The sequence below is a fragment of the Notolepis coatsorum genome, assembly GCF_963971535.1.
Source record: "Notolepis coatsorum genome assembly, chromosome: 6".
Taxonomy (NCBI): domain Eukaryota; kingdom Metazoa; phylum Chordata; class Actinopteri; order Aulopiformes; family Paralepididae; genus Notolepis; species Notolepis coatsorum.
The window spans coordinates 172,029,712-172,054,181 of NC_140170.1; the positions used below are offsets into that span (position 1 = coordinate 172,029,712).

Genomic DNA, 24,470 nt, shown 5'->3' on the forward strand with positions numbered 1-24,470 from the left:
TTACACTCTGTTTCATCAGAGCTGGGAAGGAGACAACATTACACTCTGTTTCATCAGAGCTGTGAAGCAGACAACATTACACTCTGTTTCATCAGAGCTGTGAAGCAGACAACATTACACTCTGTTTCATCAGAGCTGTGAAGGAGACAACATTACACTCTGTTTCATCAGAGCTGTGAAGGAGACAACATTACACTCTGTTTCATCAGAGCTGTGAAGGAGACAACATTACACTCTGTTTCATCAGAGCTGTGAAGCAGACAACATTACACTCTGTTTCATCAGAGCTGTGAAGGAGACAACATTACACACTGTTTCATCCGAGCTGTGAAGGAGACAACATTACACTCTGTTTCATCAGAGCTGTGAAGGAGACAACATTACACTCTGTTTCATCAGAGCTGTGAAGGAGACAACATTACACTCTGTTTCATCAGAGCTGTGAAGGAGACAACATTACACTCTGTTTCATCAGAGCTACGAAGGAGACAACATTACACTCTGTTTCATCAGAGCTACGAAGCAGACAACATTACACTCTGTTTCATCAGAGCTGTGAAGGAGACAACATTACACTCTGTTTCATCAGAGCTGTGAAGGAGACAACATTACACTCTGTTTCATCAGAGCTGTGAAGGAGACAACATTACACTCTGTTTCATCAGAGCTACGAAGCAGACAACATTACACTCTGTTTCATCAGAGCTGTGAAGGAGACAACATTACACTCTGTTTCATCAGAGCTGTGAAGGAGACAACATTACACTCTGTTTCATCAGAGCTGTGAAGGAGACAACATTACACTCTGTTTCATCAGAGCTGTGAAGGAGACGACATTACACTCTGTTTCATCAGAGCTGTGAAGGAGACAACATTACACTCTGTTTCATCAGAGCTGTGAAGCAGACAACATTACACTCTGTTTTCCCGGAGCTGTGAAGGAGACAACATTACACTCTGTTTCATCAGAGCTGTGAAGCAGACAACATTACACTCTGTTTTCCCGGAGCTGTGAAGCAGACAACGTCAACGTCTTTGGGTCATTGAAAATCGCTATATAAATCAAATGTATTATTATTAGGGCTGTCAGTTTATCGCGTTAATTAGATTAATTAATTACACAGCAAATTATCGCGTTATGAAAATTAACTCAAAATTAATAACAAAAACAAAAAAATTATATATTTTTATTAAATCTTTATTTAATTTTTTATCTCATTCATTCCATTAAAACGTAGAATAAACATTTACAGATTTTTTTTTAATGGTCCATTTGCATGTGGAAATCTGAATTTATGGATCTCAGGGAATGTATTCCCAGTGTCAGAAATACTGTCGGCTAGATCCACAAAGAATGGATTGCACGGAGCAAGTTGCACCCTTACTTACAATTCATTATGAATTGAAAATGGGGGACCCTGATGTAGACAAGACAAAAGTCTTTCTCTGGTCTGCATCCCCTTAACAATTGTGTGTATTGAGCCGTACTGTATTGTACCCATTTTGCAATCTGTTAATACAATTTGCATTCAATCAATCTGTCTGTTACTAGGCTTGAGTAAATTGTAATGAACCAAATGAGAATATCAATCCAATTCTTTTTTTCTTTCTTTTTTTTTGACTGTGAATAACACCATGCTAAAATTGACCAGACCTGAAAAATCTAAGCAAATTAATAAAGGGAAGATGATTAAACAGAAGGTTTTGTAGATACAGTACTGAATTCTGCCATCCGGACACCTGCAATTTGAAATATGTGTATATAAAATATCAGGCCTAAAATGGTTATGCGATTAAAATGCGATTAATTAATTACAAATCCTGTAATTAATTAGATTCATTTGTTTAATCGCCTGACAGCACTAATTATAATAATAATAATAATAATAATAATAATAATAATAATAATAATTATAATAATAATAATAATAATTATTATTATTTATATATTTTTATTATTATTATTATTATTATTATTATTATTATTATTATTATTATTATTATTATTATTATTATTATTATTATTATTATTATTATTATTATTATTATTATTATTATTATTATTATTATTATTATTATTATTATTATTATTATTATTATTATTATTATTATTATTATTATTATTATTATTATTAACATTACATCACAAACTGCATTATATCAGTTGCCAAGTGGCCCCACTGCCTGGTCAGCTGAGCCGACTGTGTTGTTTAATCTAATAACAGTCAAGAGACTTCCACGCCTGGCTGCCCCTCTCCTGCCCTCACACCACTCATGTCACTATAAACAACACCCCACTGAGCTCAAATGCTCTCAGCGACAATCATGTTAAACTACAAGGCCTACTAATTAGGCCCATCCTCAAAATGAGGGTGTATTCAATAATGTAGTAGGCCATCCAAAATACACAGCCAGTGGGAACAAAAGTTGATTAGCTATCAAACAGAATTGCCAGTGAAAATATGCCAATTTTCCACACAAAAAAACATGTTGATACATTTGTATAGCAGGCAATAGCTGAAGGCACTCGGAGAGAACCAAGAATAACTTGGCATTAACCAACTCTACCCATCGCCACACAGACAGGATCCCAGTCTCAAGAGAGCACAAATGGAGGGAACATGTGGCTCCTGATGTCAGCGACCATAGGATTGTACTGCGTACACGGTGGGGGATGCTCGTATAGGGGATGCTCAATAATTAATAGAGCCATGAGTGCATTAGATAGTCCCTTCCTGTGTCCCGGGACAGTTCAGTCAGTATGTTCTTCCTGTGCCCCGGGATAGTTCAGTCAGTATGTTCTCCCTGTGCCCCGGGATAGTTCAGTCAGTATGTTCTTCCTGTGCCCCGGGACAGTTCAGTGATCAGTATTTGTGAACACGCACCACTCTCTCCTAAAGTTGGAGAGAGATACCCTCCAATTTGTGATTTCAATAAATAGGGCTCTGGGTTGCGGAGGCTTTAAATACTAAGCTGAATTCTCAAACCCAAATAAGGTTTATATTCCCCACATTTCTTTTAGCCATGATGGTGGCGCATGCACAACGCGAGGCTCGGCATCTCTCCAGTTTTTGGAATTTAGTGGTAATACTCGTCGGCTGCGGATCATCGATCATGAATGGATTAACCCTTTCAATTATCGTCGGTAGTGTGATAGCAAAGGGTTAACCTTCTGTAGTGTGGCAGTGAAAGGGTTAACCTGCTGTCGTGGGGCAGTGAAATGGTTAACCTTCTGTGTATTGTTGCAGTGAAAGGGTTAACCCTCTACACTAAATCACTGGGTAACATTATCACGTCTCATGGCTTCTCGTATCATTGTTTTGCCGATGATACTCAACTCTTCCTCTCCTTCCCTCCCTCAGATATTCACGTCTCTGAGCGGATCTCGGCCTGTCTGTCCGACATCTCCGCCTGGATGACGACCAACCACCTCAAACTGAACCTAAGCAAAACAGAATTGCTCCACCTGCCGGCCAAATCCTCCCCCCTGACCGACCTTTCCATCACAGTCGAGAATGTCGGTGTTGTCCTCGACGACCAGTTGAACTTCTCTGCTCACAACGCAGCGACAACCAGAACCTGCAGATTCCTCCTGAGCAACGTCAGAAGGATCTGCCCCTTCCTGACAAAAGAAGCCACCCAACTCCTCGTCCAATCAACAGTCATCTCCTGCCTCGACTACTGCAACGCACTGCTTGCTGGCCTCCCGGCCACTGCCACTAAGCCTCTTCAACTCATTCAGAACGCAGCGGCCCGCCTGATCTCAAACCTACCGAAGTCGGCCCATGTCACCCCACTTCTTAGGGACCTGCACTGGCTCCCAATTGCTGCACGAATCCGCTTCAAGGCCCTCAACCTGGCATATCGTGCGACAAAGGGAACCGCTCCCGCCTACCTCCGGTCAATGGTCTCTAACTACACACCCTCAAGACCCCTACGCTCTGCATCTTCTGGCTGCCTCAGACCTACTCCTATCCAAGCTCCGGGAGGGTCATCAAAGAGAAGTCGCCTACTCTCAGTCCTTGCCCCACAATGGTGGAATGAACTACCCACCCCAGTTAGGACAGCCGAAACCGTCCAATCTTTCGCCGTCGACTAAAGACGCACTTCTTCAACCATTATCTAAAAAAGAAAATAATAATAAAATAAAAAAAATAACCCTAACTAACCTTACTGTCATGCACTTGTCCTAATAAACTAACCTACACTGTAGCACGCAACACTTTGATGAACATTGTTACTCAGCTGATAGAGTTGTACCCTTCCTGATGACTTGTCATACAGAACTTGTAAGTCGCTTTGGATAAAAGCGTCAGCTAAATGACTAAATGTAAATGTAACCGTTTGGTAGTGCGGCAGTGAAAGGGTTAAGGACAGCAACGTCATGATTTTCACGGAATCCTGGCGTAATAGCGGAATTCATGACAGTGCCATTGAGCTACCAGGCCGCACTCAGGGCAGACCGAACAGCTGATGGCTCTGGAGAAACCAGAGGTGACAGTTTGTGCTTTTATATAAACAAAACCTGGTGCACAAACAACACCACCATTGTGAGTCACTGCTCTGCTAACGTGGAATATATCATATATCAGCCTTTATTGTTGCAGGATATTTTAAATATGTGAAGACTGTGCTCCCAATTTCCACCAACATGTCTCTTGCCCCACAAGAGGAGACAAAACAAAAGACCATGTTTACTCCAACATAATGGATGCATACAAAGCTGTTCCCCTCCCCCAGCTGGGACAATCAAATCAAATCAAATCAAATGTATTTGTAAGGCCCGACAACAGACGTTAATGTCCCCATGGGCCGGACACGTCTTCTTTAAACAAGTCAAGAAGAAACATCACAATGAATCAAGAACAAAACAAAAACACCATGAAGTCCACATTTTTTTTGAATAAATCAAATAAATGAACGCAACACTCCCAGACATACCCCACGCGAAGGTAAGGACAAACTCACTCAAACCTAGCAATAGGAAAAAATGCACCAGAGGCAATGTGGAGGAGAGAAACCTTAGAAGGGCCGTTCAAGGGGGGATCTCCCTTCTTAGATGTCCAGTGATGCGTTCCTCATGGGACGGGGTTGCACGCAGTGCAGCCAAAGTTTTGTGAGCAGAAGCGCGTGCACGCACGGATGTGCACGGCACACGCGTGCACACAGGAATGCGCTGCACTCGCTAAGTACCCACCTGGCCTACTTTGCATATCAATAGCACCGGTCGTCAGGTGTGTTAAATACGTTCTCAGATACATTCACACAGAACTTGTGAATGAAATGTGTTACATTCCATTCGTAGAGGCAATTAGGCATTGTCTTTAGTCTGTGCTTAAGCGAGGGAACATTTATGCGCATGCGCATGAGCTGCAGCAGTGGTTTCAGCACACAGACTGGAGTACGTTTGCCATTCAGGACTCCCACACTGATTATTGATTCTACACCTCCTCTGTTGTGGATTACATCAACATTGACAGTGTCACCACCACCCTTAAACAGATTACTACATTCCCCAATCAGAAGCCGTGGATGAACAGAGATGTCCGTACACTACTAAAGGCAGGTGACACCACTTTTAGATCTGGTGACAACAAGCAGGCCTACTGTTCAGCCAGGGCTAACCTGAATAGGGGGATCAAGCGGGCCAAGCACAGCCACAAGCTAAGGCCCAAGGGTTGAAGAACACTCCGTCCTCTCCCGCCTGGATGAGAGCGACACTCATGTGAGAATGCTGTTCATCGACTTCAGGCCAGCATTCAACACCATCATCCCTTCCAAATTCATCTCCAAACTTGGTGACCTGGTGGAAACCAAGGACCTCGACATTAATCCCTCTGTCTGCAACTGGATACGTGACTTCCTAACTAATTACAGATCAAATCTCACCTCCTCCACCTTCACCCTGAACACCGGCACCCCACATGGCTGTGTGATGAGCAACAGGCCCCCTGATGACTTGGAAGGAACCTCTGCTCCGATTCACTCACCGATGGCGGAGGCAACCATGCAAGGTGCCAACCTGCTCATCGGGAGCAATTAGGGGTTAAGTGTCTTGCTCAAGGACACTTCAACAAGCTGCCCGGGAGGAGCGGGAATCGAACCAGGAACCTCTGGGTTGCCAGACGACTGCTCTACCTCCCGAGCCACTGTCGCCCCCTATATATATCCCTTACCTACTCTACTAGTAAGCTTCTGGCCAGTACAACTTACTACCATACCTGAGCACTATTACTCAGTAGTACCCATTTATATATTTTATATCCACTTTAATCACATATACAATGTATATACTATTGCACTGTTATATTTGCACTCTGGTTGTATGCCAAACTTATTTTTCGTTGTACTGTACATATAATGACAATACAAATGTAATATGTAATCTAATTTTACATCCAGGTTATGTCACAAATGTGAGGGGTCTCCCTTTGGTTTCTAGTTTTTGGAGATGGTGTAAGTTATATATGACCTGAACTGTCAGGTCTATGGCCATAGGAACAACATAGCATCTGAAAATGCTGTCTATTGTCGTTAAGTAAAGTAAGTAAACTGCATGAATGAATGAATGAATGAAAATGAATGAAAACTTTATTTAACAGATTGCAGAATGGGCACAATACATACAATTGATAAGGGGATGCAGACCAGAGAAAGTCGTTTGTCTTGTTTACATCAGGGTCCCCCATTTTCAATTCATAGTGACATTTATGACATACAGAACATACATGACATTATGACATTTATGGCATAGGGACATACATGACATACATATATTACTGTTACATTTGTGACATATATGATGTGCAAATATACAGTACTGTTACCCATAGATCCTGACAGAGAGTATATACATATGATCAAGTACATTATTGTATTATATGGGTCAGGTCTACATAGATATGGATAGTGATCTAGAGGATTCTATCGCTGCCCGGTGACCGTATGGTGTCGATCTGACATACATCAACATAATGAGTCCTTGTTCTCTGGACTTACAGTTGGGAGGACAATCGTGTTCATTGTTGGCGACATCATCCAGCCGACTAACAAACAGGTCACGAAACAGTCGGCACATTTAACTTAATAGTTGAGGCTTAAATCAAATGCCGGCGACACATTCAGAGCCATTAACTCTAATCATACATAATGGTTCAATCAGATAGTTAGGCGCACATCGAAGTGATGAATCAAATTGAAAGGACACCAGAATAAACTATGTTTTTTTTTAGTATAGTCTCTATCTACTATATGCACACAAAAAAAAAACTAAGCTATTATTACAATAACCTGCTACAAAGAAGTCGAGTTGAGTGACAACAATATTATGATGCAAAACACTTACCCTATAAAAAATAAAGCACAACAACGCCTGGCGTCAACGCAACAACGTGTGGTACTGTAGATGCTGTTAGATGGAGCCGGAGCAGACTCAGACTCGCTGCTGCAGGAGAGACTTGGTTGTGTCTTTTGTTTTGACGAGGAGCGCGTCTGTCTGAGGGAGGCGTGGCGACCGGCTCAACAGCGCCACCGCGTGGCTGCTCGGGCTAACAAGCGTCTTTAGAACCTTTTGGATTCATATATAGTGGCATCTTTTCATTTAGAATATCGCGAGAAAGACAATTGAAGACACTTGAACTGGAAACAGGTGCATCGTAGAGAAGTCACGTTTTATTTTACAAGTAGAGCTCGTTTTATTTTATTAAGTAGTAGAGTATAGTAGTGGAACTGGAACCGGGCCTTTCTTCTATGACCTATTATCTAAGAGTCTAGTGATGCCTGGGCTGTTTTATTTTTTTTGTAATTTACATGTGTAAATGTAATCATTGTGTTTTTGTACCACAAGGATCTATTCTGTAAATATATGAGATGTTGTATAAATAATGTCATGTTTGGTCTGTTTATCTACTGTGACTCTATGATATACTGTATGATAATGTGTATCTACTGTGACCTATGCTATATGATCATCTGTATATCTACTGTGACCAGGGGTGTAAAAAGTACCCAGAAATTATACTTAATAATGGGTACCATCTCAAAATCGTACTCAAGTAAAAGTCAGAGTATCTGGCTAAAACACACGTGAGTAAAAGTAACAAAGTTTCTACTTTTAAATGTACTTAAGTACATACAAGTAAAAACTTTTTTTATTGCAAGGGATAGACCAGGGGTCTCAAACGAATTCCATCGTGGGCCAAGTTTTAATTTTAACTACACATTGCACCAGGTGAGTTAGTTGAAGAGGTGAGCCAATGTGAAATCATCAGCTGGTGTTCTGCGATAGACAATGTTGAAATTAAAGAACAGACAACACTTTTTTTTTGCATTAAAATGATGCACTTCTCCATCGAATTTGAAAAAACATGTCAAGGTAAACTAACATGGACAGCATTCACATCACGTGGGTTCGACATTGCACATCCTAAGGTTCTTGTCTTGTTTGTGGCCATCTTCTGTAGCTTGTCACTCTGACTGTCTATTCTTCTGATAGCAGGTGTTTAATCAAAGATCCATGTCTTGCACAAGGATCAATCAGCATGGGTATGGGCGGGTTCATTTTCCATTGATGGGGATTTGATTTCCACAGGTGGCTCAGGTTTCCACGCACCTGCAAAATAAGCTCATGAAGGATGCAGAGCGCAAAGATGACGGCACGGATAAACGGAAGGACAAGGACAAGTACAAGAACAAGAGAAAGAAGGAGAAAGTGAAGTCACCAGATGGCAAGATTAAGAAGGAAGAGAACAGTTCTGTATTGGAAGAGAACAGTTCACGTAAGAAGAATATGAAGTCTGAGCATGAAGAGGACCCCTACCACTCTCCTAAACACCAGAAGTCTCTGAAGAGGGAGCGAGATGACGTGACAGGAATCGACTTCAAACCTAGGAAAATCAAGACTAAAAACAAGGTCAAGAAAAGTAAACGGGATGAAGAAGAGGACATCAAGCCCAAGAAGACTAAGAACAAGAGAGGAGTAGTGGTGGAGGGAAAAGACAAGTTTGGAGGATCTCAGAGCAAAGACAACTCTGGAGGATCTAAGAGAAAAAACAAGTCTGGAAGATCTCAGAGCAGAGACAACTCTAAAAGATCTAAGTGCAAAGAGAAGACTGGCATATCTAACAGCACAGAGAATGTACCTCTTCAAGAGCTAAACAAAGAAGATAGCCATGTCTGGTACAAGGTGTATCATAAAAGAAGAAAGAAAAGACGACATGAGTGGTGCTTGATTCACATCATCATTCCAAGGCACCACCATGGCAAACTCTGGAGTGAGGTGGATTGTGGACTCTCAAGCCCCCCCCCTTTCAGCCCACTTTGGTAGGGTAAAGGGGAGGCTGACCAAGGTCCTGACAAGGCCTTGACCTTGAGAAAAGGAAACGCAAACACAAGAATGTGAACATGATGCATTGGTGTATTGATCACACGACAATAATACCCAATTAAGACCAAGGAATATGCATCATTAAGACATTTAAGTTTATTATGGACTCTTAAGTTATGAATTAATCATCGCTATGAAGATTTATTATTTTGTAACATGGAATGTCCAGAAGACCAGAATATGGACTCGGAATGAACATTATCATATCCATTATGGATGGCAAACACGAGCAGGAGCATCAGCCACACCGGTTAAAGAGCCAAAGGTGAGGCTTGGTGAAGATAATGGGGCCGGTAAGGACTGTGCTTCAGCCATTATAGTGGACTACACAGCGCCCAGGAACCCTGGCCGCTCGGACGGATCCAGGAAGCCTTTCCAAATGACGAAGGTTCAACCAGTGCCTATTACTGGGGCCAAAAGGAGGATTGCCAACCAGTAAATGAACACTCACCTGGCCATGTTATTTATTTTGTAATTGTGTAAACACAATTAGGGGCCGGTGTAAAGGCCGAATGAGTGTTTTTTGTTATTGATTATTATTATTACTAGTATTAATATTATCATTATTACTATTATTATTATCATTATTAGAAGGTTACAATTTATGGGAATGTTACAATTTATGGGAATGTAATGATTTATGGGAATGTAATGATTGAGGGGAATGTTATGATTCTGTGTAGCCTGTTGGGTGGACTCTGTTGCGCTGTGATGGATCACCTGCACCTGTCAGGTGATCGGCCACGGCGCGACGGAGATCATTAAATAGGTGATAGGAATCAGCTGTGGGCGGTAGCCGATGGGGAAGGCATATGATTTTCTTACCGCTCGCTTAGGAAGCTTAACGCTTTAGAACGCTTAGAACGCTTCAGCGCTTCAGGACGCTTCGGGAACGTTTTTAGATTAGTCTTATTTAGGAAACACTTTAAGCAATTAGACCAGGTTATATGACGTTTAGGATCACTGTGATCAACCCTCCCATGTAACCTAATTATTCTAATTAAATCGGGTCACCACATCGGTGTCTGATAACGGAGCTTAATGTGTGAAGACTATTTCTTTGAACGTTGAGCGCGTATGGATTCACTCCCCGTCTACACCAGGAAACGGCGCCGGCATGCTGCCGTTACACCTATGATATGATAATGTTTATCTACTGTGACCTATTATATATGATAATGTTTATCTACTGTGACCTATTATATATGATAATGTTTATCTACTGTGACCTATTATATATGATAATGTTTATCTACTGTGACCTATTATATATGATAATGTTTATCTACTGTGACCTATTATATATGATAATGTTTATCTACTGTGACCTATGATATATGATCATGTTTATCATCTGTGAGTTATGATATATGATAATGTCTATCTTCTGTGAGTTATGATATATGATCATGTTTATCATCTGTGAGTTATGATATATGATAATGTCTATCTTCTGTGAGTTATGATATATGATAATGTCTATCTTCTGTGAGTTATGATATATGATAATGTCTATCTTCTGTGAGTTATGATATATGATCATGTTTATCTACTGTGAGTTATGATATATGATCATGTTTATCATCTGTGACCTATGATATATGATAATGTTTATCTACTGTGAGTTATGATATATGATAATGTTTATCTACTGTGAGTTATGATATATGATAATGTTTATCATCTGTGACCTATGATATATTATAATGTCTATCTTCTGTGAGTTATGATATATGATAATGTTTATCTGTGAGTTATGATATATGATAATGTTTATCTACTGTGAGCTATGATATATGATCATGTTTATATTCTGTGAGTTATGATATATGATAATGTTTATCTACTGTGAGCTATGATATATGATCATGTTTATATTCTGTGAGTTATGATATATGATAATGTCTATCTTCTGTGAGTTATGATATATGATAATGTTTATCTACTGTGACCTATATGATAATGTCTATCTTCTGTGAGTTATGATATATGATCATATGTATCTACTGTGACCTATGATCTACTGTATGATAATGTTTATCTACTGTGAGCTATGATCTACTGTATGATAATGTTTATCTACTGTGACCTATGATATATGATCATATGTATCTACTGTGTCTGTGATCCTTGTGGATACTTATGACCCTAGTAGACTGACCACTGGGTGTTTTTAATGAATTGTCATGTGACCTACGCTACATAATGATGTGTCTGTCACTTGTTTGTAGACCTGAGGAAGATCCATTTGGATAGACAAGCTTAATACAGCGTGTGTGGCCTTTTACTTCTCTTTAGAAATAGGAAACAAAGAATGTAGGTCTATAGAAATATTTGTTTCAAATTTAGATAATTTGTCTAAGTGGGTACCATGTGTACGAGAGAGAGAGAGAGAGAGAGAGAGAGAGAGAGAGAGAGAGAGAGAGAGAGAGAGAGAGAGAGAGAGAGAGAGAGAGAGAGAGAGAGAGGAGAGAGAGAGAGAGAGAGAGAGAGAGATATCCCAATTATCGGGCAGCCAATCCCTGGACCAGTAAAGCCAAGTGGTAGCAACAGTATCAAGACGAGCAGCATCCTTCAAGATGAGCAGCATCCTTCAAGATGAGCAGCATCCTTCAAGATGAACAGCATCCTTCAAGATGAACAACATCCTTCAAGATGAGCAGCATCCTTCAAGATGAGCAGCATCCTTCAATATAAGCAGCATCCTTCAATATAAGCAGCATCCTTCAATATAAGCAGCATCCTTAAAGATGAGCAGCATCCTTAAAGATAAACAGCATCCTTCCTTCAAGATGAGAGCAGCATCCTTCAAGATGAGCAGCATCCTTCAAGATGAGCAAGTTTCCAGAATCTCCCTAATGGGATTATTAAAGGATCATCTTATTTGAGCAACATCCTTCAAGATAAGCAGCATCCTTCAAGTACAATCACTCTGACATCCACATAGTGGCCTATTCTGCAACGTTACGCAGCCTAACCAGTAAGGTTACCACCTAAAGGGCAAAAGGTCCATTGATTTCATGGAGCTTCAGGAAAGAACTGAACAAAGGAACCTAAACTGATTCCCTCAATTTCAAGTTAAAGGGGAACTTCAACACAAAACAATGATTTATTATTTTGCACATAATCTCACACACATCCAAAAACTCCAAACTGTTTTGCACACATTCAATTAGTTTGAGAGTAATTGAGGTGTAATTAACACAACACAAGGATTCAATGACCCTGGTGACAACACTGGTGGCCATATTTAAACCCATTTACTCTTAATAGGCAACAGTGGATCAGGAGGTAGAGTGGTCGTCTGGTAGTCGGAAGGTTCCCGATTTGATTCCCGCTCCCGGGGCAGCATGTTGAAGTGTCCTTGAGCAAGACACTTAACCCCTAACTGCTCCCGATGTGCAGGTTGGCACCTTGCATGGTTGCCTCTGCCATCGGTGTAAGAAGTGAATGGGTGAATGTGAGGAACGAAATAAAAAAATTGTAAAGCGCTTTGGATAAAAGCACTATATAAATGCACCATTTACCATCAATACCTGTCAAACTAAATGAATGAGTTTAGACTTTAGAGTTTTTGGATGAGTGTGAGATTATGTGCAAAAGAAATCAGCATTGTTCACCTGCACAAAGCCATGACACTATGGTTGACACACACTTTCAAATATTGGCTTTCTCAATATAATTTTCCCCCATGGGCTCAGTTTCAGTAAACAGAGTATTTGTTGTTCTTGCACAGCAGATGGCATTGCAAGATCATGAGATCACACAACAATCCATCTGGTCAGGCTTCAAGTTATGCGCCTTCCCCCCCAAACCACAGTGGTTCGGTCCAACTGGCCTCCTTTGAGGAACTACAGAGGCTACATGGTATGGTTTTAAAGGACAAGTTCCCAGATGGTTCTGGTGTAACAGAACATCTGGCGGCTCAGGTTAGCGACAACTTGGGTGGGGGTTTTTGAATGGAGGAGGGTGGGAGGGGACAGCTTGGTCATGTGTTAGTGGTGGTGGTGGTGGGAGGGGACAGCTTGGTCATGTGTTAGTGGTGGTGGTGGTGGGAGGGGACAGCTTGGTCATGTGTTAGTGGTGGTGGTGGTGGTGGGAGGGGTCCGCTTGGTCATGTGTTAGTGGTGGTGGTGGGAGGGGTCCGCTTGGTCATGTGTTAGTGGTGGTGGGAGGGGTCCGCTTGGTCATGTGTTAGTGGTGGTGGTGGTGGTGGGAGGGGTCCGCTTGGTCATGTGTTAGTGGTGGTGGTGGTGGGAGGGGACAGCTTGGTCATGTGTTAGTGGTGGTGGTGGTGGGAGGGGTCCGCTTGGTCATGTGTTAGTGGTGGTGGTGGTGGGAGGGGTCCGCTTGGTCATGTGTTAGTGGTGGTGGTGGTGGTGGTAGGAAGGGGACAGCTTGTGGTGGTGGTAGTGGTGGTGGTGGTAGGAAGGGGACAGCTTGGTGGTGGTGGTAGTGGTAGTGGTGGTAGGAAGGGGACAGCTTGGTGGTGGTGGTAGTGGTGGTGGTGGTAGGAAGGGGACAGCTTGGTGGTGGTGGTAGTGGGTGGTAGGAAGGGGACAGCTTGGTGGTGGTAGTGGTGGTGGTGGTGGTAGGAAGGGGACAGCTTGGTGGTGGTAGTGGTGGTGGTGGTGGTAGGAAGGGACAGCGTGGTGGTGGTAGTGGTGGTGGTGGTGGTAGGAAGGGGACAGCTTGGTGGTGGTAGTGGTAGTGGTGGTAGGAAGGGACAGCTTGGTGGTGGTGGTAGTGGTGGTGGTAGTGGGGGTAGGAAGGGGCATTGTTACCTGGGAGTGTGGGAAAGATGCGTGGTCTGTCTGTCCCCAACGCTGAAGGAAATTGCAAGCTGTTTGTCCTTCGGGGCTTTGTCCAAGCCTGTGGCTATCAGGTAAGACCCAAACTCTTTCTTCCATGTCTTCCATGGGAGAGGGAGGACGTCTAGCGTGGGCAAAAAAGGCCGTATTTGAGCCAGAAATGTGTGTGCTGTACCTGGAGGACAAGGGTACCTGGAGGACCACCCAGGACCGGTGGAGGGGTCTGGGGGCGGGGGGGGGGGGGGGGGGGGGGGGGTACTCAAAAGGGACGGAAGGGTTTCTGTCAAAATATGTTAACTTACGATTAAAAGAAAATGGATTTGGTCTCCACTTGTAGGAGTGTGACTATCTTCATGTACATTTTACATTTTACTGTATATATTTGGACTGTATATTTTAGAATGTATATAATACTTTAGAATGTATATCTTTGACTGTGTATTCTTATTTTTGACGACTACCTATATATTCTATTCTCTATTCATAGGGATCACAACCTGGCCATCATTACCAAGTTTTAATGTATCATAAGATAGTGTCTAGTATGCCGTACTACAGCTGGCTAACACTTTAACACTCTAAATCAGGATATAGCTGTCACTGCTCTTCATCTCAAGTAACCAAGAGTCTCTCAGTGTATTGTATCTATGTTTAATGTGTCTGAAAGAGAGGGGGAAAACTACCCTGGCAACCGACACCACTTGTGCTCTTCCCAGTTACATAACTCCTTTCACATTCGATGCAGCCACAAGCGCCTCTTCATTTTCTGCACTTGATTTAGCTTGGCTGAACAATTCTACACACGCCACACATTGATTGACAGCTTTTGCGTTTGGCTCACCGGTGCTGGTGCTGTAGGTGCGGACGGTGGTGGCCGTCGGAGAGGGGGACTCGGAGTCCATGGAGGTGGTGTCGTCGTCCTGGGAGCAGCAGCCGGCCTGGATGGCTCGCAGGTAGCTGTGGCTACGGGACCGGAAGCACGTGGGCATCGGCAAGTCCGGAGGCTCCGGGTTGTCCTGGGGAATGGGAGCGGGAGTCTCGGTACGTGGACTCGGAGCTGCGGTCCTCGTAGCGATGGCTCACGTCTACGTCCCGTGGCTGTGGAGAGGAGAGAGGGCAGGTGGGCACAGGCTGGCATGTAGGCACACAGTCTAGAGTGAGAGGGCAGGTGGGCACAGGCTGGCATGTAGGCACACAGTCTAGAGTGAGAGGGCAGGTGGGCACAGGCTGGCATGTAGGCACACAGTCTAGAGTGAGAGGGCAGGTGGACACAGGCTGGCATGTAGGCACACAGTCTAGAGTGAGAGGCACAGGCTGGCATGTAGGCACACAGTGAGAGGGCAGGTGGGCACAGGCTGGCATGTAGGCACACAGTCTAGAGTGAGAGGGCAGGTGGGCACAGGCTGGCATGTAGGCACACAGTCTAGAGTGAGAGGGCAGGTGGGCACAGGCTGGCTGTAGGCACACAGTCTAGAGTGAGAGGCAGGTGGGCACAGGCTGGCATGTAGGCACACAGTCTAGAGTGAGAGGGCAGGTGGGCACAGGCTGGCATGTAGGCACACAGTCTAGAGTGAGAGGCAGGTGGGCACAGGCTGGCATGTAGGCACACAGTCTAGAGTGAGAGGTGCTGTATGGCTTGGTCTGGTCTCAGGCCACTCACTCTCTACTAGCCTACTAACTGCCTAGCTGACTGGCTATATATAAAAAAAAAAGTGCTGACTGGCTATATTAAAAAAAAAAGTATACATGGATAGCCTGTTTGAGTTAGGGATAGGGTTAGTGATGAATAGCCTATTTTGAGTCAGGGTTAGGGTTAGGGATGAATAGGGTATTTTGAGTTAGGGTTAGTAATGAATAACCTGTTTTGAGTCAGGGTTAGTAATGAATAGCCCCTTTTTTGAGTTATGGTTAGGGTTAATGATGAATGAAGAGAGAGAGAGAGAGAGAGAGAGAGAGAGAGAGAGAGAGAGAGAGAGAGAGAGAGAGAGAGAGAGAGAGAGAGAGAGAGAGAGAGAGAGAGAGAGAGAGAGAGAGAGAGAGAGAGAGAGAGAGAGAGAGAGAGAGAGAGAGAGAGAGAGAGGAGAGAGAGAGAGAGAGAGGGGGGCACAGTGGATCCGAGAGGAAGTCCAGTTGTGAACCTGATCTGGAACTTATAGCTATGATCAAGTTGACTAGTTGTGATTTTTAAGTGGCAATATTTAAGATCCTCATTTCTGTTTGTTTTGGCGACATCTATTGGTGATAAGCAGTCATTGCTGTTGTAGTTTTGCACTCTATTTACTTGCTTTCCATCTTGAAAATTAATGTGTGATCCTGTGTGCCTTTTGATTTCCCTGGGAATGTCCTACCAGACACCAGTGTTAACAGGGATGTCCTACCAGACACCAGTGTTAACAGGGATGTCCTACCAGACACCAGTGTTTAGAACAGCCAAGAACAGCTAATGTAAAATCATTCATGAACTGGTTATAAATAGAATCACTATTGTGCCGTATCAGTTGGTGATAGAGAGTGGAAAATTAAGATTATTACTTTAAGTGTATGTAAATGTAAATGTAAATGTAAATGTAAATGTAAATGTAAATGTAAATGTTAAGTAAAATAACAAAAAATTATAATAATAAGAAGTAGTAGAAGGAGAAGAAGAGGTAGTAGAAGAAGAAGTAGTAGAAGAAGAAGAAGAAGAAGAACAACAACAACAACAACAATAATAATAATAATAATAATAATAATAATAATAATAATAATAATAATAATAATAATAATAATAATAATAATAATAATAATAATAATAATAATAATAATAATAATAATAATAATAATAATATATTAGTATAAGAGATAAGACATTCCTTTATTGATCCCCCTGGGAAGGTATCTAGCACCAGGGAAGTGAACCACTTTGTGAAGTATCTCTTGGGTTTGTTCTCCTCTACAATGCAACGCAATTCATGAAAACCTTGCATATCAGCCCACTATGAATTCTCATAAGGCGAGGAATTACAAAAGATTGGGTCCAAATCCCTCACTAATAGCTGGTAATGCCTCATTTGACAAAAGCCTGCTGAAGGAGATCAGAGCCAGTTCAGCACGGGCCTCCGTCATGTCAGCCGCCTCCGTCATGTCAGCCGCCTCCGTCATGTCAGCCGCCTCACAGGGGCCATCGCTCTTCTGAACCGGGCATGAAAGCACAGCTGTCACTCATTCAACTCTCTCTCTCTCTCTCTCTCTCTCTCTCTCTCTCTCTCTCTCTCTCTCTCTCTCTCTCTCTCTCTCTCTCTCTCTCTCTCTCTCTCTCTCTCTCTACAGTGGGTGAAAATGGGGATTCCCTGGTTCAATTAGAGCTCATTTTTATAATAACGCCATTCAAGCTGTTATCTGCGTAAAATGCTAATTTTACACTAGGAGTGAGCGGTTGGCAGTTCTGAAGCAGAAGAAAGTGTTCTTGAAAATTGACGAGACGATTTAAAAGTGGAAAGGTTCCCTGCAAGCTAAGTGATGTGAATGTATCAGGAAGTATAACGTGTACTCTCTTTATTCGGAGAATCAACTAAGATCATTCTAAGTGTTGTGTTCAGAGAGAGAGAGAGAGAGAGAGAGGGGGGTGGGGGGAGAGAGAGGGAGAGAGAGGAGAGAGAGAGACAAAGAGAGAAGGAGAGAGAAAGAGAAAGTGAGAGAGAGGGGGGAGAGAGATAAAGGGAGAAAGAGAGAGAGGGGGGGGGGAGAAAGATAGAGAGTGTTGATGAGACATGTTTGGGGTCATAGACTGGTGGTCTATTTGGGTGAATGTAGTATCTGGGTACCTGGTAAATGACGATCTTATCACGAGTAAATGTCACCTTGATGTCTGACCCAATAGATAAAATCTAAGTGGTAAACTGGGGTAGTTTTTAATGTAATGTAACGTCAATGTGACCCTTGGTCTTCTCAACGCATTTTAAGAAAGGCAAAACGGACAAAATCTTCCCAGATTGATTCATATATGATTCTATTATATTACACAGTCCAGCACTGTGATCAGTCCATCAGCCAGGCTGAAGGTTTTGAATTGATTGATTGAATTGATTGATTGAATTGATTGATTGAATTGATTGATTGATTGGTTGATTGATTGATTGATTGATTGATTGATTGATTGATTGATTGGTGACGTCTCTTCTAGTTCTGCACATTAAATGAGCAGTGTAAGTAAAAAAAAAAAAAATCATGCTTTTGGCAGACAGTGGTAGAGGTGGGGTCCATAACAACACTTCACAGATCGTTGGTGTATGTAAATGAATCACATGCTGACAACAATTAGCTGGTGCCTGTCATACCCAAGGGTAGGCCTCCTACAGTATAGAACAGATTTAGTGTGTCAAACTATATATAATATAATAGCCTCTCAGCTACCTGGTTTGGTTGTGCATGGATTATTCAAGCTTACTAGCCACGGTGAGTGTTCAATTCCATGACATTGTCACTTTGACACAATTTCTCTAAAAGTGAAATATCCCTTTAATAACTGGACTTTGGAGAGAACGCCGCCATTTTAGTACTGGGAGATTTCAATAGCGCCAATCTGAGAAAGGTATTGCCTGATTTCTACCAGCATGTGACTTGCAACACCAGAGGCGGTAACATCCTAGATCACTGTTACACGCAATTTAAAGGTGGCTACAAGGCTCATTCTGATAGTGGCTTTGGCAAGTCAGATCACGCATCCATTTTCCTTACACCAAAGTACAGACAAAGAATTAAAAGTACTCCCGTAGTCTCGCGAGAGGTGCAGAAATGGGATGTGACGTCAGAGGACACGATCCGGTCAGTGTTCCACAACACAGACTGGATTGTATTCCGCGACACAGATAACATTAATGCCTACACGGAGACAGTGCTGGACTATGTCTGTACTAGGGTGAAAGAAACAATCCCCACTACCAAAATGAAAGTTTACCCAAATCAAAAACCCTGGGTAGACAAATCCGTCCGTGAAGCTCTGAGAGAGCGCACCAAAGCATACAATGACGGCCTAGTGGCAGGCAACATGAATGACCACAAGGTGGCGCAACACAACGTAAGGAGGACAGTGTCAGAGGCCAAACGGCGCTACAGGGATAAAATTGAACTCCAGTTTGAACAAGCTGACTCTAGAGCTATGTGGCAGGGGCTCAAAACGATGACAGACTACAAAGGCGCCTCCCTCAAACTGAACAATGACATCTCCTTAGCAAACGACCTCAATACCTTCTATGCGAGGTTTGATGCTGGTAATAACAACACCAGCTCACAAGCCTCGGCAATGGGGGGGGGGGGGTCGGCTGCTGATGGAGGCGCAGTGTTCAGGGTAACAGAGCATGAGGTGAGGCGGACCTTTAAAAAAGTGAATATCAGGAAGGCAGCAGGTCCGGACGGCATCCCCGGCCGCGTCCTAAAAGTCTGTGCCGACCAACTGGCCCCAGTATTCACTGACATATTTAACCTGTCCTTAGAACAGGCTGTCATCCCCACCTGCCTGAAGAAGTCCACTATTATCCCTGTACCCAAAAAATCCAAGCCTGCTTGCCTCAACGACTACCGCCCTGTAGCTCTCACCTCCATAGCCATGAAGTGCTTTGAGAAGCTAGTAAAGGGCTACATCTGCTCCTCCCTCCCCATCAACATGGACCCCCTGCAATTTGCATACCGCCCCAACAGGTCCACGGAGGACGCCATATCCCATGTGCTGCACACAGCAGCATCACACCTGGACAAGAGGCAGGGGAACTATGTGAGAATGCTATTCATCGACTACAGCTCGGCATTCAATACCATAGTCCCCTCCATACTCATAGCCAAGCTCAGGGACCTGGGCTTGGGCTATGACCTCTGCCAGTGGGTCTTGGACTTCCTGACTGGCAGACCCCAGGTGGTGAGAGCAGGCAACTGCACCTCCTCATCCATCACCCTCAACATAGGGGCCCCCCAGGGCTGTGTTCTGAGTCCCCTCCTCTACTCCCTGTACACACACGACTGTGTGGCTCAGCGGAGTAGCAATACAATCGTCAAATTTGCTGACGACACAGTGGTGGTGGGCCTGATCTCTGCCAACGACGAGAGGGCCTACCTGGAAGAGGTCAAGGTCCTGGCGGGATGGTGCCAGGAAAACAGCCTCTCCCTGAACGTCAGCAAAACAAAAGAGATGATTGTGGACTTCAGGAGGTCGGGGGTCAAGGACTACAGCCCCCTCAGCATCGACGGGGCACCGGTTGAGAGAGTCAACAGCTTCAAGTACCTCGGAGCCCACATATCCGAGGACTTGAAATGGACCATACACATTAACAGTGTGGTGAAGAAGGCACGACAACGCCTCTACTTCCTCAGGCGCCTAAGGAAGTTCCAAGTCAGCCAGAAGATCCTTAAGAACTTCTACTCATGTACAATAGAGAGCATCTTGACCGGCAACATCACCTCCTGGTTTGGGAATAGCACTGCAAAAGACCAAAGCAGACTACAAAGAGTGACACGTTCAGCCGAACGCACAATTGGAGGGGGGCTCCCCACTCTCCAGAACATTTACAACAAGCGTTGCAAGGGGAAGGCTAAGAGAATTATTAAGGACTCGAGCCACCCGAACAACTGCCTCTTTGAACTGCTGCCGTCAGGCAAGCGACACAGGAGTCTCAAGGCGAGCACAGAAAGACTCAGAAGTAGCTTCTATCCCCAGGCCATCAGGCTGCTAAACGAACAATGAATGAACACTACACAACAACAACCACCAAACACACATAGCACACACATCCACACGCACACACTCACTTTAAACAAACACACTGTAGCACCCACTACACACACTTTATAGCACACACCCACTTTAAACAAACACACTGTAGCACCCACTCCCCACACTTTATATTTATGGATGAAGGATTGCACTACAACTCGTACACCTTACTGTAAATTGTACCTAAAATTGTACCTCATCCCACTTCTGCTTTGCACTAGATAGTACTGTACATTAGTACACTGCATAGTATTGTGTATTGTATATTATATGGTAACTCAGAACATTGTACATATGTCTATACCGAACAACTGTGACCTCATTCTTCTTCTAAATTCATGCTATATTATGTTATTATGTTATTTGATACTATCTTGTCTAGCACAGTCTCTGGAGCGTAACAGTAAGAAGCATTTTGTATGAAAGTATTCTGTACTTCTGTATGACAACTATTAAAGAACTTGAACTTGAACTTGAACTTGAAGTCTTTATTCGGCATGCAGGCAGACACACATGCGATGGGCAGCACACAGGAACACACACGCATGCAATTAGTTGGGTCGCCAATGCGATTGAGTCTCTGCACTTGACCCATCCCGTCGTCCTTCCCCCCATGGGCAGCCGGGAGCAGGTGCTCCTGCCCGTCTTCGTCAGGGACGCGACAGCGTCAGCGATCTGTTGTGCATGTTTTTCCATTGGGTTTCTCTTATCGGGGGAAGAAACCCTTGCGAGCACGGGGGGGAGAACATGCAAACTCCACACAGAAAGGCCCGGGAGATACCCCACCTGGGTACCTGGCAACGCGGAACCTGGACCTTCTAGCTGTGAGGCGACAGTGTTAACCACTACACCACCGTGCCGCTTAATGAGATAGAGGTAAGACTGCTGAAACTTGATACGTTCTACAAAAGTGAAATATCCCTTAAAACGCACCACACAAGTCGAAAACAAAACAAAACAACATTTCCCACAATCCCGCTCCCACCCCACACTACCCGGGGCACCCCGAGTGACCTCTGACCTGTGCCACGCCACCGCTCCTGCCCAGGGTGCTGCACGCCTGGCTGAAGTCGTCGTCGTCCCAGAGGGGGAAGGAGGAGCCAGGGCCTCCGATGCAGTCCAGGTTGTCCAGACTACGGTTGTTAGAGAGCTCTCTCAGAGATGGCAGACAGCTGCGAGGGGCAGGAGGTGGTGGGGAGGAGGAGCGGGGGAGGAAGAGAGGGAGAAGGAGAGGGGGAGGACGTGTGAGGTAGAAGTGGGAGGAGAAGTAGAAGAAGAAGAAGATGACGTAGAAGAAGTAGAAGAAATAGAAGAAGAAGGAGAAGGAGGAGGAGAAGAAGGAGAAGAAGGAGGAGAAGAAGAAGAAGAAGAAGGAGGAGAAGATGAAGTAGAAGAAGAAGAGTAAATGAGATTTCAGGTGAAGAAATATGAAGAGGAGGGTGTCACAAGAGAAGATGAGTAGAATGGAAAGAAAGAAGGATAGAGAGAGAGAGGGACAGGAAGATGGGGCCAGGAATAGAGAGAGAGAGGGGGGGGGACAGGAAGATGGGGGCAGGAATAGAGAGAGAGAGACGGGGTAACAGGAAGATGGGGACAGGGATAGAGAGAGAGACAAATAACACAAAAAGCAGAATGATGTCATTATTCAAGTCATCTCTCATTATAACCTTGACCTTCATTAAGTTATTATCATGAAACACATCTACTGGCCTTCATCCTGATCCCATCCTGATACCAAGTACTGATCCAATACAGAACAGTACAGTACAGACTTACAGTACAGTCAATGGACAAATAAATAGATTGAGATATCATAGAATTTCCTCCATTATGGAAATCTAGCGTCTTTCTATGCGTTTCATTAGTACTGAGGTGTATTCATTAGTACTGGGGTGTATTCATTAGTACTGAGGTGTATTCATTAGTACTGAGGTGTATTCATTAGTACTGGGGTGTATTCATTAGTACTGAGGTGTATTCATTAGTACTGAGGTGTATTATTTAATACTGAGGTGTATTCATTAGTACTGAGGTGTATTCATTAGTACTGAGGTGTATTCATTAGTACTGGGGTGTATTCATTAGTACTGAGGTGTATTCATTAGTACTGAGGTGTATTATTTAATACTGAGGTGTATTCATTAGTACTGAGGTGTATTCATTAGTACTGAGGTGTATTCATTATAGTACTGAGGTGTATTCATTAGTACTGAGGTGTATTCATTAGTACTGAGGTCTGGGGTGTATTCATTAGTACTGGGGTGTATTATTTAATACTGAGGTGTATTCATTAGTACTGAGGTGTATTCATTAGTACTGAGGTGTATTATTTAGTACAGAGGTGTATTCATTAGTACTGAGGTGTATTCATTAGTACTGAGGTGTATTATTTAGTACTGAGGTGTATTCATTAGTACTGAGGTGTATTATTTAGTACAGAGGTGTATTCATTAGTACTGAGGTGTATTCATTAGTACTGAGGTGTATTATTTAGTACAGAGGTGTATTCATTAGTACTGAGGTGTATTCATTAGTACTGAGGTGTATTATTTAATACTGAGGTGTATTCATTAGTACTGAGGTGTATTATTTAATACTGAGGTGTATTCATTAGTACTGAGGTGTATTCATTAGTACTGGGGTGTATTCATTAGTACTGAGGTGTATTCATTAGTACTGAGGTGTATTCATTAGTACTGGGGTGTATTCATTAGTACTGAGGTGTATTCATTAGTACTGAGGTGTATTATTTAATACTGAGGTGTATTCATTAGTACTGAGGTGTATTCATTAGTACTGAGGTGTATTCATTAGTACTGGGGTGTATTCATTAGTACTGAGGTGTATTCATTAGTACTGAGGTGTATTATTTAATACTGAGGTGTATTCATTAGTACTGAGGTGTATTCATTAGTATTGAGGTGTATTCATTATAGTACTGAGGTGTATTCATTAGTACTGAGGTGTATTCATTAGTACTGAGGTCTGGGGTGTATTCATTAGTACTGGGGTGTATTATTTAATACTGAGGTGTATTCATTAGTACTGAGGTGTATTATTTAGTACTGAGGTGTATTCATTAGTACTGAGGTGTATTATTTAGTACTGAGGTGTATTCATTAGTACTGAGGTGTATTATTTAGTACTGAGGTGTATTCATTAGTACTGAGGTGTATTATTTAGTACAGAGGTGTATTCATTAGTACTGAGGTGTATTATTTAGTACAGAGGTGTATTCATTAGTACTGAGGTGTATTCATTAGTACTGAGGTGTATTATTTAGTACAGAGGTGTATAGTACTGAGGTGTATTCATTAGTACTGAGGTGTATTATTTAATACTGAGGTGTATTCATTAGTACTGAGGTGTATTATTTAATACTGAGGTGTATTCATTAGTACTGAGGTGTATTCATTAGTACTGAGGTGTATTCATTAGTACTGAGGTGTATTCATGAGTACTGAGGTGTATTCATTAGTACTGGGGTGTATTCATGAGTACTGAGGTGTATTCATTAGTACTGGGGTGTACT

General features: G+C 43.0%; 1 protein-coding gene across 1 annotated transcript in view; it reads right to left on the minus strand.

Moving 5' to 3' along the window:
• Positions 1-24,470, minus strand: part of dlgap4b (discs, large homolog-associated protein 4b) — a gene marked incomplete at its 5' end in the record, with an annotated part of 98,935 nt that overhangs the window by 61,157 nt on the left and 13,308 nt on the right. Inside the window, 5 exon segments of the mRNA XM_084316867.1 lie at positions 14,170-14,222; positions 14,224-14,320; positions 15,038-15,215; positions 15,217-15,294; positions 21,960-22,110. Coding sequence (XP_084172993.1) covers positions 14,170-14,222; positions 14,224-14,320; positions 15,038-15,215; positions 15,217-15,294; positions 21,960-22,110 — 557 coding nt within the window.